Here is a 16,697-nt window from a genome sequence, read left to right as displayed (position 1 = left end):
AAAGACCAGAAGTAGGACAGATGGGGTGGAGGGGAGGCAATTGACAATTTTTGATTTTCCAGAAATTTTGAAAGCGTAATAAGCCAGTTGATTATTTCACTGCTTTGAGAGCCCATTTGCATTTGCTTGTTCTTCTGAGTGCCGCTTTTTCACCCACTTGTCTTTGAAAGATCCACTCGATATGTTTCTGAGGTAATTCAAGTAAATGCAGATGTTTTTTGAACTTCCTCTTGTTAGGGTGCACCTCTGTCCTGCTGCATGTTAGAGTGCTAACAGTGAAAATCTACACAAATCAATGTTTTGGGTTTTTTTTGGCTGTCCACACTTCCAGAAAAAGCAAGACTTACCTGCCAACACATCATATCAAAGAACCCAGAGTTTTGAAGCAGTTGCTGTAAATTCACTGCTTGATTCGCACTAATTTCAGATACAAGCTGCCACTGGCTTCATATTGTACATGTAAAACCATCAGAATGGAACATCTTGTTTAGCACAGCTGCCTGCTTATGGAATGAGGAGGCAGTTGCCACAGGGGGTAGAAGCAGGGAGTCAGGAATGTGTCCTAATCCTGAAGGCAATCTTCAATCTTCTCATGGGCTCCTGAATGGCACGACAGAAAAGCATTTGACCTGTTGTCCAGATATCTGTAGTAAAGATCTTGATAATACCACCACAATCTGTAGCCTAGAGCAAAACTGTTTATGCTCTCTGGGCAGGAGAAATTTCTTTTCCCCTGTCAATCACAGTCTCATGTATGAGGAGAGCAGCCTCTTCCTCACTATGTGCAATATGAGCAGAAGTGTCTCAGAGGAAACTTTATAGCCCTGTATTTATTCTAAACTTCTGAATTATTTATCCAGAGTGCCAATATGGCACAAAAAAACTCGAGAAAGTCTGAAAGTATGACTTTTATTAATGATTTTCATCATCATATACCTGAAGCATCAGACTGCATTCACATTGCAATGAGGGTTCCAAAGGGCATGTTCACATTTGGCATTTTTGGTTTTGATCACACAAGTTTAAGCATCATTTTATGCGCTGTGAGTGGAGTTGATATGCTTTTGAAAACACTGTTGCTTTGGTCACAGTTCATTTTTTTTTTAGAAAAATGCAGATTGAAGTGAACCTTTTTTTTAAGTAAAATAAAAAAAAAAACACACAGATGGAACATGAGGAAAATAAATATGGAGGTGATGGTGATTTGTAATATGCTGAATTGATAAAAAAAAAAAATAGTTGACTGACTTTGCAACATTCACCAGTACATGATGTGGTGTCCCACTTTTACTCTGAACTTAAATTATTAGACCAAAATTTATTTATCTTCATTATTATTTATTTATTTAACTGATAACATCACCACAAAATGCACAAAAATTATTTTAGATAATAAAATCTCTATACATATATTACACTGAGAAAATAAGTTATTTGATTGATGCAAACACTTTAGAATGTAATGTAAATGCAGCATTGTATAAAGAGATTTGTTTAAGTTTTAAAGACATCAAAACTAAAAAAAACTAAATGGCTAAACGTTTTTTAACACCAAACCATCACACCCATCTGTGCTTTCTAAAAAAAACCCATTCAAAAACCAGTCCCCCTTTGCTGATAAAACAGCATATACTCGTTAGGGAGGACATTCCTGTGGAGATTTACGCTGATTCAACCACAGAGAATGATTGAGTTTAGGCACTGATGTTTGACATGGAGATATAAAGTGCTTTTGGTGGTCCAGTTCATTCCAAATTTAAGGTCGGGATCAGGACCTTCAACTCCATCCTTGTTAAACCATGTCTTCAATGAGCTGGCATTGTGCACAGAGGGAACAGGATAGGGATCCTTATTTCCCCTTTTTACTGCTACAGCATAGAATTTATACAGTTGTATGCTTCTATCTTCGAGACAACCGTTCTTGAAGGAACCACATATGGATGTATGCTCAGATGAACATTTGGCCATACAGTGTAGAATTAAAATACATTCAAACTTGAATTTATTTTGCTTTATTGATCATTTTGTAAATACATACATGAAAAAGCTTTTTTAATGGAATTAATTAGATTAATTAGATTTGTTTTGTCTATGTTCAAGATAATTTCCAGACATTGTTGTCTCTCTGGTTGTTTCCTCACTGATTTTCTCCCACTGAAGAAATCTCACAAGTTTTAAGCTAAAACTGTTCTCCAAACAGAACACATTTAAGTATCTAGAACCTTTAACCAACCAAAAGAAACACATTTTTGTTGAAGAATATGTGAAATTGCTGCTATTATCACAGTCTAATTGAACCAGTATAACATTTAACCTGTATAAAGTCAACAGCACCTCCTTCTAACTGCACATTAAGCCTCTGACACACTGACATGGCCAGGGCAGATCATTTAATGAAATATTGATTTGAAGTCAGACAAAAATTGAGGTGTACAGACTTGTCTGGCAAGCTAGTGTCCCCTGTGGGTTCTGCTAATGTAACACTGTTTCTCAGCAAGTTCCAACTCACCCAAGCAATACCTCTGCCATAATCCAACCTGGAGTACATTATATGCTGCACACATATTGTTGTAAACTTGTTTCTGCTAAACTTTTCTTGGTGACAGTTCTAACGAGCATCCCAAAATGTAATCCATAAAGCTTATATTTGAGCTCTTTAGACGGCGAGTCTGTGTGTGGTGGTCCGAAATGCACTGTGGAAAATCTCATCCCTCCGATGTAGCTCAACTATGACCTTTCAATTCACAACCCAGACTCCGCTGCGTTTAATCAAATGCTACAGAGCAATTCAACTCCCATCCCCCAACACAAAGACACACATGTTAAAGATTTTATCCAGGCAGAAGGTCACAATTAAATATTTATGGCTGACCCATCAGCACACAAACCTGGTCATCTGGTAAACCAGATATGACACAAAATGGGCTAAACTAATTTATTTTCATTGTTTCGACAAGCAGATTTTTGCCTCTGGAACTCCATAGCCATATAAACTAAACTATTCATTTCACCATAAAAATGTTAATAAACAGGGTTAAACTTCAAGGTAATTTCAGTCTGTCAGTAATTGTTGGTGATTTGCTTATGCAAAAAAAAATTTAATATTTTATGAATGCAATCGGGATTTTATTCTAATTTAATCGTTCACACCTACACTTTAAAATGTGGATTGATTTTCCAACAGCTACAGTATAACCAGAGCATTTTAGATTTATTTTGATTTTAATTTCTTTTAGTAGTAGTAGCTAAAAGTGAAAAGACCGATCGCAAAATAAAATTCACCTGAGGGGGTGGGGGTTCAGTGAAATGTGAAATGACACAGAATATGAAAAAATACTTTCTCCGAAAAAAACAACTTTTCCGGGTTCATTAGATGAAGCTGGCAACTAGAAAATCCTAGCAAGCCCAGAGAAAACACTAGTAGGTCAACTTTGATCTTTGAGTTCACAAGTCTGTTTCGTGAGCCCGAGAAACAAGGGGGCCAGAACTGTCACGTCGTTGGTTGGTGGGGAAAAAGAAATTGAGCCATTAAATTTTAATTAGACATTTGCATTGTTATTTTTTTACTCTTGCTTGTCTGGCAGGGGGGATGCCATCTTGTTTACAGGTATACTCTAAGAATTCTGTGGTAAAATTTTTATTTTCTTCTCTCTGACTGACAGGATTTTCTTGTTAGCAGTTTATGAAGTGTGTGTAAATCGTGTATTGCTAGTTTACTTTTGATTAATGATTCGGGTTTGAGACACGAGTTTGATCAAAGTTAAAAACGGTCCAAGGAAAATGGGGATTATATAAATCAGTAAGAGCTCCAGTAAAAGGAGTGCTCTAGGCTCATGTCCTGTTGTGTAATTGAGTTGACTGAGTGGTCAGTGAAGCGTGTCTGAGTGTTCTCATGAACCCAGTGGGAACGGGCCGTCCTGTGGCGTTTGAGAGCTATGAACTCTAACTCCATCCTTCCCCGCTACTGCTCCTTGTGGCCTATTGACGTCACTCCACGGCTTCTGTCTCTGTAAAATGTTTCTCTAGACTTTGTTACACACAAAAAAACAGTGTATCTGTGGGACTGGAAGTGCATTTACTGTGTTATTTGTCATTGACCCTTGCTTTCACCTTAATAAACTATTTTCATCTTTCCTTTCCCTCTTTCCTCTTTTCTGGCTTGAAGGATTCAATTTTACATTGTAGTAGGAATCAAAGCCCTAAGAAAACTGTTTGCATTTCCAGGCAAATCTGCTGTCCAGACTTTTTTTTTTTAAACAAAGTTTGCACTTTATTTCATTTTTTTTTCCCCAAAAAATATCTGACACTGAGGATACTTGTACATTGCAGATGTTTTTATTTTAACTAAACAACCTAAACCAAAAAACCTATAAACTACCTATAACTAACTAACTGCTGCACTGCCCTCAGTTGAACCATAGGGTTTGGAATAATAATAAAAAAATGTGCCATTTTATATTTAGACTTTAGACTGAAAACATCGATTCACCCTGAAGTCCATTTATCAGCTACTCATCTGTTTGTGTGGGTTCAAAGTCATTTCCTCAGTGTTCTGATCAGGCTTCATTTTTTTTCCACCATTAATTTTCATACACAGATTGAGACCAGATGCTGAAGAAAGCCTGTAGAAGAGAACAAATCTTACCACATCACTGACCCTGGCCTCCTCACCAGATAATTCTGACCGGAGCCACAGTTCATAGCTGCATGTTTAAGATGCCAGTATACACAGGAATTAATTTGCATAATGAAATATCAATTTTAATGCATCCGAAGCCATTTTGTGTTTCATTTTAAAGTTCCTAGGAAGGAATATTACATTTGTAAACCAGGCTACAGATGCAGTAAATATAAAAGTTGGCTTTATGTAAACATGAGCAGTAGAATATTTGCTTTGTTTGGGAACAAAGTAGACCTAGAAACCTGCCTCCAGGGGTCCATACCAACAACCTGATATACGCACTTACAATGTACCTCGAAATATTGCCATAAGCCACGATTTTCTCTGCACCATAAAATGTCACTCGATGAAATCCAAAAGTCTGAGACTACAGAAAATCTGATATTTCTTTTTAAACTGGAAATGAAATTGTTTTTTCTGAAAAAAGGTTTGTATTGACCATGTTAGCACCTGCTTTCTGAAAATCAGTGTGTCTGCTTCAAAGTTCAGATTTCCCACTACTCCTATCCCTTCTATTGAACTATGTGTTCGGATGAAAAGCTGATGGATCTGATCTAACATAAATCAATTTTTCTAACAAGTTTGTGTGGGGTTGGTATAAGATGGAATCCAAGAATTCACAAAAAAGAAGAATGTGTCATATCGTAAGAAACTCTAAAATTCATATAAAGATTTTAAAGATTTTACTTTTTCATAATGTGAGGAAAGTAATACATTTTTTGGGTGGTAACAGTAACATCACACCACCACAGTGTGAATCATTTGTCTAAAACAGCATGGCCTACTGCATGTTTTATTTATATATATATATATATATATATATATATATATATATATATATATATATATATATATATATATATATATATATATATATATATATATATATATATATATATATATATATATATATATATATATATATATATGCATGTGTTTGTGTGTATACATGCATTTCTCTTTATGGAAAATGACGACTGTTTCTATCTTTATAATTCACCCTCATCCACTTTATGAGCAGAACAAAGACTGAATTTGGTATGTGAGAGTTGTTTATTGTCCATGAATCCTAAATAGAAATTCTGTCTGTTGTTTTTTTATTATGCAAATATTTCTCTAGCTCTTCCCGCTGGTTTGCCCATCCAAATATTTTCACTGCATTTCAATGACTCCTCTGTCAAACATTTGCATTGCATGATTGTACAAGAGGCTGCTCCAGTGTGCAGTGCTGATAACATAAAAAATAAGAAAGAATCTTTGAAAGTGCTTGTTATCAGGGGAAAAACTGGGTTAGGCTAATGAGCTTTCTCTGGCTCAGGCTATCATCCTTCAGCAAATTCTCTGAAAGCTGCTTGGGGTAACGGGCTCTGCGTACATTAGACACATTAATCTCCTGCTTGGCTTTCTAACGGTGAAGAATTGTCAAAAAAGAATGGGAAGTTTGTGGGTTTTCAGCCACATGATTTTGTTATGGCGTGTTTATTCTATTTTCTACCTCCCACTTGGCTGTCTGAGAGGAACCAGCCGCAGATGAACGGTATAAAGGTAACCGACTTGCTCTGTGAACAAAGTGTCTCCATGGGGAAATACGTTTACAAGCCTATTTTATAACTACTGTATGTATATGTCTTTGTGCTATTATTAACATTCCTTGTCTCTCTTAAATGCTTTCAAAGAATTATCAGGAGGTAAGAATGCATCGGAAATACAGTGTGAAACGTTATTCATGCTGTATTGTAATGGCTGAGCTTTGTGCTGAATATTATCATGCATGTGTTTTTGCTTTATTTCATTGTAAGAGTGTCGATTTTTGGTCTTTAAAAATGATACGCGATGAATGATTACTGTTGAAACCTGGTTTTTTTCCATCTACAGCATTATTATTTGTTCACCATTCTTTCAATGCTTGTGTATTTGTATATTAATAACACAAAATAATGAATAAAAAAAAAACTTGAAACATGATACTGACATATTGCCCGTTTTTCTTTTTTTCTTCCTCTCTTTTCTCTACAGTTGACCAAAGCATGTTTGAGAACTCGAGTGCAGGTGAGCAGCTGAAACAGGGATTGAAGCTGAGCTCCATCTCTGGTCGCCGTGACTTCTCCTCTACAGTGGGCCAAAAAAGCAGCACACCCCTGAAGAACCTGGGTAAAGCCATGGGGGCCAAAGTCAACGACCTACTGCGACGCAAAGAACCCGGCAGCCTGGGAGACATTGGTGTTACGGAGGTCAACAAAAACGTAGGAGCAGTGTGGTCCAGCCACAAAGTGACTGCTAACAGGTAAATTATAATACTAGGTACAGGTATATAATAGGTATATAAGGTACCACTCAGGTATACCACTCAGGTATATAATAATATGCAGCACCCCATCACTCTCCTTCTTGGTCAAATAGCCCTTGATGCCTTCAGTGTGACTCTACAATTTTCACAGTCATGAAAATAAAGAAAACTCTTTGAATGAGAATGTTTGTCCAAACTTTTGGTCTGTACTGTACATGACAATGAAATTATGTCAGTCTGAACTTATGGATTTCTAATGGTGACTCATAAGCATTATATAGGCTCAGTCATAACATTTGAATGGCAGCTACATTACTTTTACATGTAAAAATGCAGGGTTTTTGTCCAGTCAGCATAAATATTTGCACCTTTTTTTGCCCAGTAGGAAAAGATTTCATATAAACCCTTTCCTACAAGAAACCATAATCCATAACACACAGGCACAAAAGATATTACAAATATTAAATATTGTGATATTTATTGTCTATTGTTGTTTTAACAATGTGCAATTCGACATTATCAAGTATAGAACAAAAAAAAGGGCAGATTCTTTTATTTAAAAATCTTATTTTTTTAAATGTATCATATATTATACTATTATAAAATATAGATTTATTTTGCTTGGTAACAGCAAAAATGTCCCATTGTTCAAGTTGACGGATTAATTGTAAGAATTTGTCTTAAAAAAAAAAAACATGCACAGTAAGAAAAAACAGGCTTTATAATGGTATAAAATATATATATAACATGCCCATAAAAGGTAAAAATATATTTAAACTTATGGAAAAAAAAATTCAAGTCTATCACTGTTGTGAACTGACCACCAAATTCTAAGAAGTCAGCTGTCCACAGGAGTCTTTAAGCTACAGCACAATAACACACTCAGCAATATATTGTCTAATTATCATTATCTGTAAAAAAAAATAAATAAAAAAAAAGAGAGAGATATAATTTCCCCCTAACGTACATAAAATCCCCTAATGTACATAAAGAAAGGAAGATTGGCATCGTTCCACTCAGAGACAAGGGCTAATTTTGCTCCCTTGGCAGTGGCGTTATTAGGATTCGAACTCTCAGTAATCAATGCTTAGGCCATTGCACCACTCAGGAGACATTAATAGGCTTTCTTACACTGAGTGTTTATGTTCAACTGCAGAACACTGCCCTTTTCATTAGAGGAGCAAGTGAGGATGGTATATTCATTAGGCTACTTATTGATGTGCTGTGGAAATTCATCTGCTCTCCTGTGAAAGTCCCCCAGCAGGAAAGTGAAGATAAGAGTCCTAATGCAGAGATCACAGAGATCCATTTATTCTGCCTTTACAAGCACTTTGTTCATCACATCTGTTTATTGAGCCAGTTTGAGCATATAGCTGATATGAGCAAGTCTTGAATCACTCGAGCTTTGACTGGCATCCCTTTGAGTGAAAGAAAAAGCCTCAAGCGGAGTGTGTGAGTGGGTGGGTGGAGAATTGGAGAAGGTTTTTCACTAGCAAATTTGCAAACTTTGATGACTGACTTAATTGGGAGACAAACAACCGTGAAACATATTTCCTTATATTTATGTGCCTGTGGCCTTAGTTGGTGCAGACCGACTTTTATTCAATACCCTTTGAAAGACTGATGAGGTCTTGTAAGCCCATACAGGTGCAGGTTTTGGTATTTCATGTCATTACATTTGATCAATCGACTAGTGGTAGGTTGTTTTGCTGCTGTAAATACAATTTATTTAGGCCTCAGTCTGAGATTAATGCCCCTAAAGTCATAAAAATCCTTAATGATGTACAATAATACGAGGCTTTACTACCTCTGATTGACTGATAAGGTCATTATAGTAGTCATTATTTAAAAGGAGCTTAAAATAAAATTTAGAACTGCATCCATCACGAATAAACCTCTGGCTAACAGTGTGATCGGAGCCATTGCTCGTAATTTTAGCTTCTTATCCTCATTTATGAAACGAGACAGGCTTTAACGCGTTGGATTATAAAAGAGGCGGCATACGAGTTTTACCAGAGCTGCCTGTCTCACTGCTCCCACACAAACCACTCACTCAAACACAAATCAATTCTCTTAGGTCGACAGAAGACAGACTTATAGGATTTTCTTCACGAGCGTTATGATTTAATACACACTTGTATTATGTGAGGTGATATTTTTCAGCAACAGTACACTCTATTTTTCCTCCAACAGCCACATTCCAATGGACTCATTCCCTCGCTTGGATCCTCCACCTCCCAACAACAAGAAGCGTCTCCCTCGCGCTTTGAAGACCACACAGGAAATGATGATCTCCTCTGACCCTGTGGTGGCCTCTCCAGAGGTCTCGGACTCCTCCTTCCAGTCCTCCCCAGAAAAGATCCACCAAGTCAAAGTGCCCAAGCAACCTGAAGTGCCTGCAGATCTCGAGAAACCCTCAGAAACTGATAATGTTCTGGGGAACAGTTCGGGGGTGAAAGGCCAGTCTGCTGATATGGAGGACATTCAAACAGCAGATGAGCGTAAGGAACACGGCACCGTGGATGAAGGCCAGTCACACATGCTGCTTTCTGTTCCTGACCTGATCCACAAAGATAGCCTAGATCTCAAGCAGAAACTGAGCAGCTCCGAGAGTAGAATGGCGTCCACAACACATCCAGGGAAAGGAGACCGTCACATCAGCATGAGCGAGGCAGGGCTACTTCAGAACGGCTCAGTGGAACACATGAGAAGCTCCAGCGGGGACAACGAGGAACCACACCCAGACCTGCTTTCATTTGAGTAGAAACATGTTTGAGAAGTCATGATGTTCATTCTGATCAATCCAATCTCCTCCACAGAAGTGTTCTCTGTGAAATGTTGGTTTTGCTAAAAAAAGGCAGTCTCTGATTATTGTTGAAGAAAACTGCAGACCTTAAGGGAACCAAGCAAAAGTGGAATTATGATCATGACTTCATCAGCATATCTGTTAACCACTGTATTTTCAGCATATGCACTATAACGTGTTTATGCTTCACTTTATGTATTACTACATACATATCCTGAATATTTTAGTCTTATTTCTTTTATTTTATTAATGAAATCACTACTTTAGATTTTTATAAGCTTTTTCTGCACCTGTCTATACGTCTAGCCATTTCTGAGATTCTTATTTTTGTGCATTGTATACTAAATAATTCAAACATCTCATCACTACAAACCAAAGTGAGAACATTTTATTTGCTGTAGTACTTCGAAAGCAGTGTATGTTCTCCAGATCCTGTTTCCATGTAACTACACCATGTAGAGAGCCTTAATATCACCACAGTGCCACACAATTTCATTCAATTTTAAGAAACCATCATCCTTTAGTTTAGTACGGTAATCATAAGAGGACTTTATTTTCTCATGATCGTGGACCGTTATGGTACAAATTGTTATGGTTAATTATCCTTAATGATGCTTCTAGAACGTGCTCTTGTGCCGAATACACAGAAAAATGAATTACTGGAATGTTCTTGACGCAGCATCATGGATAATACGCGGACGTATGGACGTATCATATCCACGATGCTGCCACTAGAACATGCTTTCATGCCGAATACACAGAAAAATAAAGTACTGATCTTGAGAAAAGAAAGAATAAATAACGCATGACCTCTTAGGACTTCCTTAGTTTAGTGCTTTATTAACACAAATTAAACATTAGCCATTTGCTATCCAAATGATTGCTTACATTTTGTAATAAAATCGTATGTAATATTTTACATATCACCGTAACTGTTCAAACTTTAATGCGTTTCATCACTTGACACTCTCAGAATAATGAAAACTAGGCTAGGTCGACTGGTAAATGAAATGAAGTGAAAAGGATGACCCGTGTGCACTCCCAAAGCTACTCATAGTATTGAATAATGGCACACAGGCTGAGATTTTTTTTGTTTTTTGTTGCTCCTCTATGAAGGCCTGATGGTGACATCCCTGTTAAATAATGCATGACCATGACATATTAATGCATTAGACTCTCTCCACTGCTACCGGTGCAAGTCAGGGGTTTTGTAACAGTCATATTACTGCTGTTTAGAGCACTTTAAATTACATCTTTGTCGGGCATTATAAGAATATAATAAATATACACAGACAACCTATAAACTTTATATTAATCTCTACAGAATTTCCCAGGCTCTATTGAAAAAAGGTGGATTGCCTACAAGCAGGCAACTCTGGAGTGAAACCCCCACCCTCAGTGTCAGTTCCAAAGATGTGTGTACCATCAGTCTGATAGAAGACGCTTGAAAGGTGAGAAGGATGCATAAACGTAGGGGCTGAATTATCAGAAAAGTTGTTATGGTCTTTTCAAGTGATTAACATAGTGATTATGGTAAATGGTAGACAGTATGTCTGATGGAACTAGGAAGTAAGACCTGTGTTTGTCTAACCAAAGCATGGGCCAGTTAGCAGGCTGCTCCGTAAGTCTGACTATCCAGAGAAGGGAGGAGAGATAAAGCAGGGCAGAATGAGGCCCAGGACTATGAGAGTAGAATTTGTGAGAGACGATTTGCAGCACAGAGCTTCGAATGCTGCTGCTGAGTGATGGCTGGTTTGAAGGAAAGGCGCCAATGAGGCACAAGAACAGCACCGATGGTAAGCACCAATGATTTTGTATCTCCACTTAAACCGTAGTGCTTTTGAATTCTGATTCTGATGGGACAGAAGGTGTTGATTGTTTGTTTTATCATAAACAGCAGCTTTAGCAGCATACATTAGTGTTCTATTTATGTGCAAGAAAGTGCACAACTTTTAAAGTCTTCAGTAAGTTGGCTTTGGAAGGAGTCTCCAGTGTCAATGTTTTGTAAGTCTTTAGAGGAAGGATTTTGCAGTTTCTCAGTACCGAATACAACTTTTCTTTTCGTGTGCATTTGTTTTAAGAGACAAGACGAGAGGGAACAACTGTTTATAGCTGCTATAACAAAGAAAAAACACAAAGAACTACCTTCATTTGCAGACGTTTCATAAATATTGCATACATACATTCATTCATAAAATCTACATTTTGTTTTTTAATAAATATTTTAAAAATATATTGCTGTTATTGGAAAATACTCATTTGCTTTGCATCCCACAGCCCACCATTATTACTGATTATTTTCCTATAACAGCACAATTCCAGATGTTTTATTCCCAGTCTGATTTCCCTTCAGACTTCCATGATCCTGTAGAACTTCCGTGATCCTGGAACGTTATCCCAATGCTACAGAAGCGTTTTATGCTGTTTTATGAGGGACATCATGCAATGCTTAGCAGTACATTTAGAATATGCGCAAATGTAATTTTATATGATGAGGTGAAGAGCAGAGGAACTCAAACAGAACCCAAATGTAATGCTTTTCGTCCCCTTTTGATCCACAGTTCTTTTATAACCCCTTTTTTCCTGCTATTTTATAAGAATGAAAAGATTTGTGGAAAAAAAAAACAGGTCAAACTAATGAAAAGAATTACATAAGTGTTCTGTTTGAGTGATGGATTTATTTTTCGGTTCAAACTGTCCTTCAACATAATGGAAAACTTCAACCTCAATACATGATGTCACACAATTCTGTGTTTCTCTTGCTGGATTTGCTACTCGGTCATTTATTGAAATGAAATTTTTATTCAATGAATATCAATACCTATACATGTATATATGCGGGGGTCAACTAAAACAAAATATTAAAACAAATTTTAATCAGATTTGAAGATGATTATTGTAACGGGAATGTATTAAAAAAAAATAGTTATTGTATTTTTTCTTTAGATTTTTTTTTTTTCTTTTTGTTTTTTAAACCATCACATCTCTCACTTTAATAACGATTTAAATGAAGGAAGGGAAATGTTGAAGGAATGTTGTGTTTGTGAAGGTTTTATGAGCACAAAAAAAATTTAATAAAATACAAGACCTCAAATAGTAGAGTTTCTATTAAAGACATTTTTCAGAATAAAGCTTTGTATGTTTCTTCTTAATGCAGCTGTTCTTCAGGAAATGGTTCGGTCCATTAGTGCAACAAACTGATCGGAATGTAAGCGAGTTTGCGTTGCAATATTTTGTACGACAAAAATGCAATATGATGTTTAATCCTGCTTTCACCATCTGTGTTCTCAATTCAGATGCTGTCACATGACAAGCTGTTTTTAAATAGCTTCAGGCAGATGTGAAATATTTTATCTCTGGAAGCAGGAGGTTTATTATATAAGGTTGCATTAAAAAGCTGTTATTTGTTTGATCTTTGGATGTGATGTTTTTGTATGTTGTGTAAAATGCAGCTGTATGAATCAGCATTAATGAATCTCACATTCTCAACATTTGCTACTATTAAATTCCATTGTATTTGTTTTACTGCTTTTATTATTGGAAATTGTCCCAAAGCAGCTTCACAGAAGGAAATAGATTCTGAATAAAAAGTTTTCTAAATATAAATCAGTCCCTATGACTTTATTCCTCATGAGAGAGCCAGTGGTGACATTGGCAGGAAAAACTACCAGGGATCGTATGAGGAAGAAATCAGAATCAGAAATAGAAATGTATTAGCAAGAACGTTTACACACACGAGGAATTTGACTTGGTGACAGGAGCTTCCAGTGCAGGTTAAAGTACAAACACTGTGCAACATATGATAGTGCAGACATACATAGAAATACACAGTAGAGATGGAATATAACAAAATCTAAGAAAAACGGAAAATGTAATAATGTACTATATACAGAAATAAAAATAAATGAACTGATCAATTCAGAGGATCCAGACTCTAAAGGGATTCCACCAGATGTCTATTCATTATAGTTTCATCACTGTTGAGGATATCAACTGTTCACTGTTTGCATTTAAATGCAAAAACTGAATATTAATTCATAATTAATTATTACATTAATTACATTAATCTCAGTCCAAATCCAATGGTTACAAAATCACAAACGGGAATTATTTATCCATTATTAATTTTTTTTCTCCATTATTTTATTTTTGGTTTTTTATGACCCCAAGCTCAAACAGGAGCTCATAGCCAGAAGATGATGAATGAATAGAAGAGCATGGGTGTATGATCTATAATGCATTTGCATCACTAAGGAACGCAAAACCTTTTTTTTTTCTCCTGTTATCTATTTTGGTCACATCCTGTGCTTCAGTCTCTTCCTCACACACAAAACTATGCATCCTTTTACTCACTGCCAGCCAGATATCCTGTGTAGAAAAGGATTCATGACGTATTTTTTTCCCTCTTGAAGAGCTGAGAGGTTTATGTACAACACACTACTGCAGCGTGGAACAATCGAACATAAGCACGACAAACCGGGGGACAGGTTTAGTATTTTCTCTGATGGAGAGAATATTACATATAATAAAGCAGCCGTAAAGTGCTAGTGCAGGTGAATCCTTTGCGGTTTTATTGTATCTGTTAAATCAGGGGGGAAGTAATTGCATTGTGTGAGTGCAGGAGACAACCTCTGCTGGGCTTTTGTGAGCGATGGTGGAACTGTAAAGCTGTGTGTGTGTGTGTGTGTTAGAGAGGGAGAGAGCGAGCGTAAGAACTTGGGCTGGAAACAGAGTAGCTTCTGCTTTATGCCAAAAGAGACATAAAACTTCATTATGTGAAATGTATATGGAGTGTGGTGGTGTGGTTATGAAGGGAAACTGCTGCATGTGTGATAGCAGTTACTACACTGATCAGGCATAACATTATGACCACCTGCCTAATATTGTGTTGGTCCCCTTTTGCTGCTAAAACAGTTCTGACCCATCGAGCATTAACAGCATGAACTTCTTCGTTTGAGCTACAGGAGCTCGTCTGTTGGATTTCACCACACGGGGCAGCCTTCGCTCCCCACGTGGATTAATGACCCTCTGCCGCTCGTGACCCTGTCGCCGGTTCACCACTGTTCCTTCTTCGGAGCACTTTTGAAAGATTCTGACCATTGCAGACCAGGAAGATCCTACAAGAGCTGCAGTTTTGGAGATGCTCTGACCCAGTCATCTAGACATCACAATTTGGCCCTTGTCAAATCCTTACGCTCGGCCATTTTTCACCTGCTGCCTCATTTAGTATCTGACATAAGTAAGTACACCCCTCACATTTCGCCAAACATTTTGTTTTATGTTCTCAACAGACAATACTATAGATATTAAACTTAAACTGAGTACACCCTAAGTGAACATCTCAAAACTCTCAATAAAACGTCCAAAGTGTCAATATTTTGTGTGAACACCATTGTCATGTAGCACTGCCTTAATCCTACTGGGCCTGGAATTCACCAGAGCTGCACAGGTTGTTGCTGGGATCCTCTTCCACTCCTTCATATTGACATCACAATGCTGCTGGAGTGACACATGGAGCTTCTCTGCTTGAAGATGCTCCACAGGTGGCAATAATTGCCAGTTATTTTGACAATGAAGACTATGTTGAGTTATTTTTAGAGGACAGTAAATCTGTACTGCTACACAAGCTGCACATTGATTAAATATATCCAAGTTACATGAAGTTATTGAACAAATTAAGAACTTTGAGGATGGATTTATATGAATGGACATTTGGTGTCACCCAGATGAGGATGTCCAATTCCTCTCAAGGGTTCTTCCTCAGGCTTCAGGGAGTTTTTCCTTGTCATCACTGGTTGATCATCAGGGACACACTTATAAGGAACAAACAACCAAACTTATAGCCATTAAACATGTACATTAGAGCTTCATAACCACTTTATTTCTGTGTAAGTTTAGTCTCTTGACTCCAAAAGACTCATCCCACTCGTTCTTGTTCAGTCTCTCCAATACAAATTTGGGGAAATCAGTCACACAAGACACCAGGACATGTATAAAAAGACTCACACACAAAATACCACATATATACTGTGGTAACAACTATAAGACCACTGCTTGTATATCGGTGCATGACAAATAAAAACATTGTTGAAGGTCATACTGTTCATGGTACAAATGTAAATGTAAATGTCGCAGCATCACGATATGCAACAAAAGATATGAAGTGAAATAAACTGAGTGAATTACTCCTTGTAGAATAACTAAATTAGTCATTTGGAATATTACCTACAACTCTGTAAAGCTGCTTTGGGGCGATATCCATTATTAAATGTGCTATGCAAATAAAACTGAACAGGCTTTATCTGGAGAAATTAGGATTGATTTGCACAGGATTTCTGAAAATTAGAGCATTTTCCTGATGTATGCCTGGGCATCAGATGTAAATCATGGGTACCTCAATCTAATGCAAAAAATCTACCTTTAATATTAAATAATTTGGAACAATTAGGTAACTGTCTAATCATACACTGGCACTAAACTCCAGTTTTATTCATATAACACTTTTAACTATGCTGTCAAACTGGAATAGAAATGTTAGATATCAATTATTTTATCCCTAATGAGTGAGCCAGGAGCTAAACAGAGTGTGAGTGAGGGACCAATCGTATCCTCAGATCCATATTGACTCCCACTGAATCCGAATAAAAAACAAGAATTCACTAAATCTAAGATGCAGAATATCAAAATGACATATTTATATGGAGAAGCAACACTTCCAGAGAGTTTAAGCCAGCAATTAGGTTCTGAGCAATGATTATATAATAATAATCAAGCTAATTGTCAATCTTTACAGCAGCCAGTAAGTCTTAAAAATGGGGTACATTTAATACACAAACTTAGTGACGACCGTGTGCAAATTATCTTATCTGACTTCCACAAAGAGTGAATTAATTACTATTCAGACAAGATTTCCAGACGTGGCT

General features: G+C 36.9%; 1 protein-coding gene across 1 annotated transcript; it reads left to right on the top strand.

Moving 5' to 3' along the window:
• Positions 1–5,644: 5,644 nt before the first annotated feature.
• Positions 5,645–13,380, top strand: LOC124402320 (uncharacterized protein C1orf226). Its single transcript, XM_046875308.1, has 3 exons — positions 5,645–6,369; positions 6,698–6,965; positions 9,162–13,380. Exons 2-3 carry the CDS (start codon positions 6,709–6,711, stop codon positions 9,730–9,732), a joined length of 828 nt encoding a protein of 275 aa, XP_046731264.1. The 5' UTR covers positions 5,645–6,369; positions 6,698–6,708; the 3' UTR covers positions 9,733–13,380.
• Positions 13,381–16,697: the final 3,317 nt, after the last annotated feature.

Source organism: Silurus meridionalis, chromosome 1 (assembly GCF_014805685.1).
Source record: "Silurus meridionalis isolate SWU-2019-XX chromosome 1, ASM1480568v1, whole genome shotgun sequence".
Lineage (NCBI taxonomy): Eukaryota > Metazoa > Chordata > Actinopteri > Siluriformes > Siluridae > Silurus > Silurus meridionalis.
Note: the sequence above shows the minus strand (reverse complement) of the source record. Positions and strands in the feature narration are given on the sequence as shown.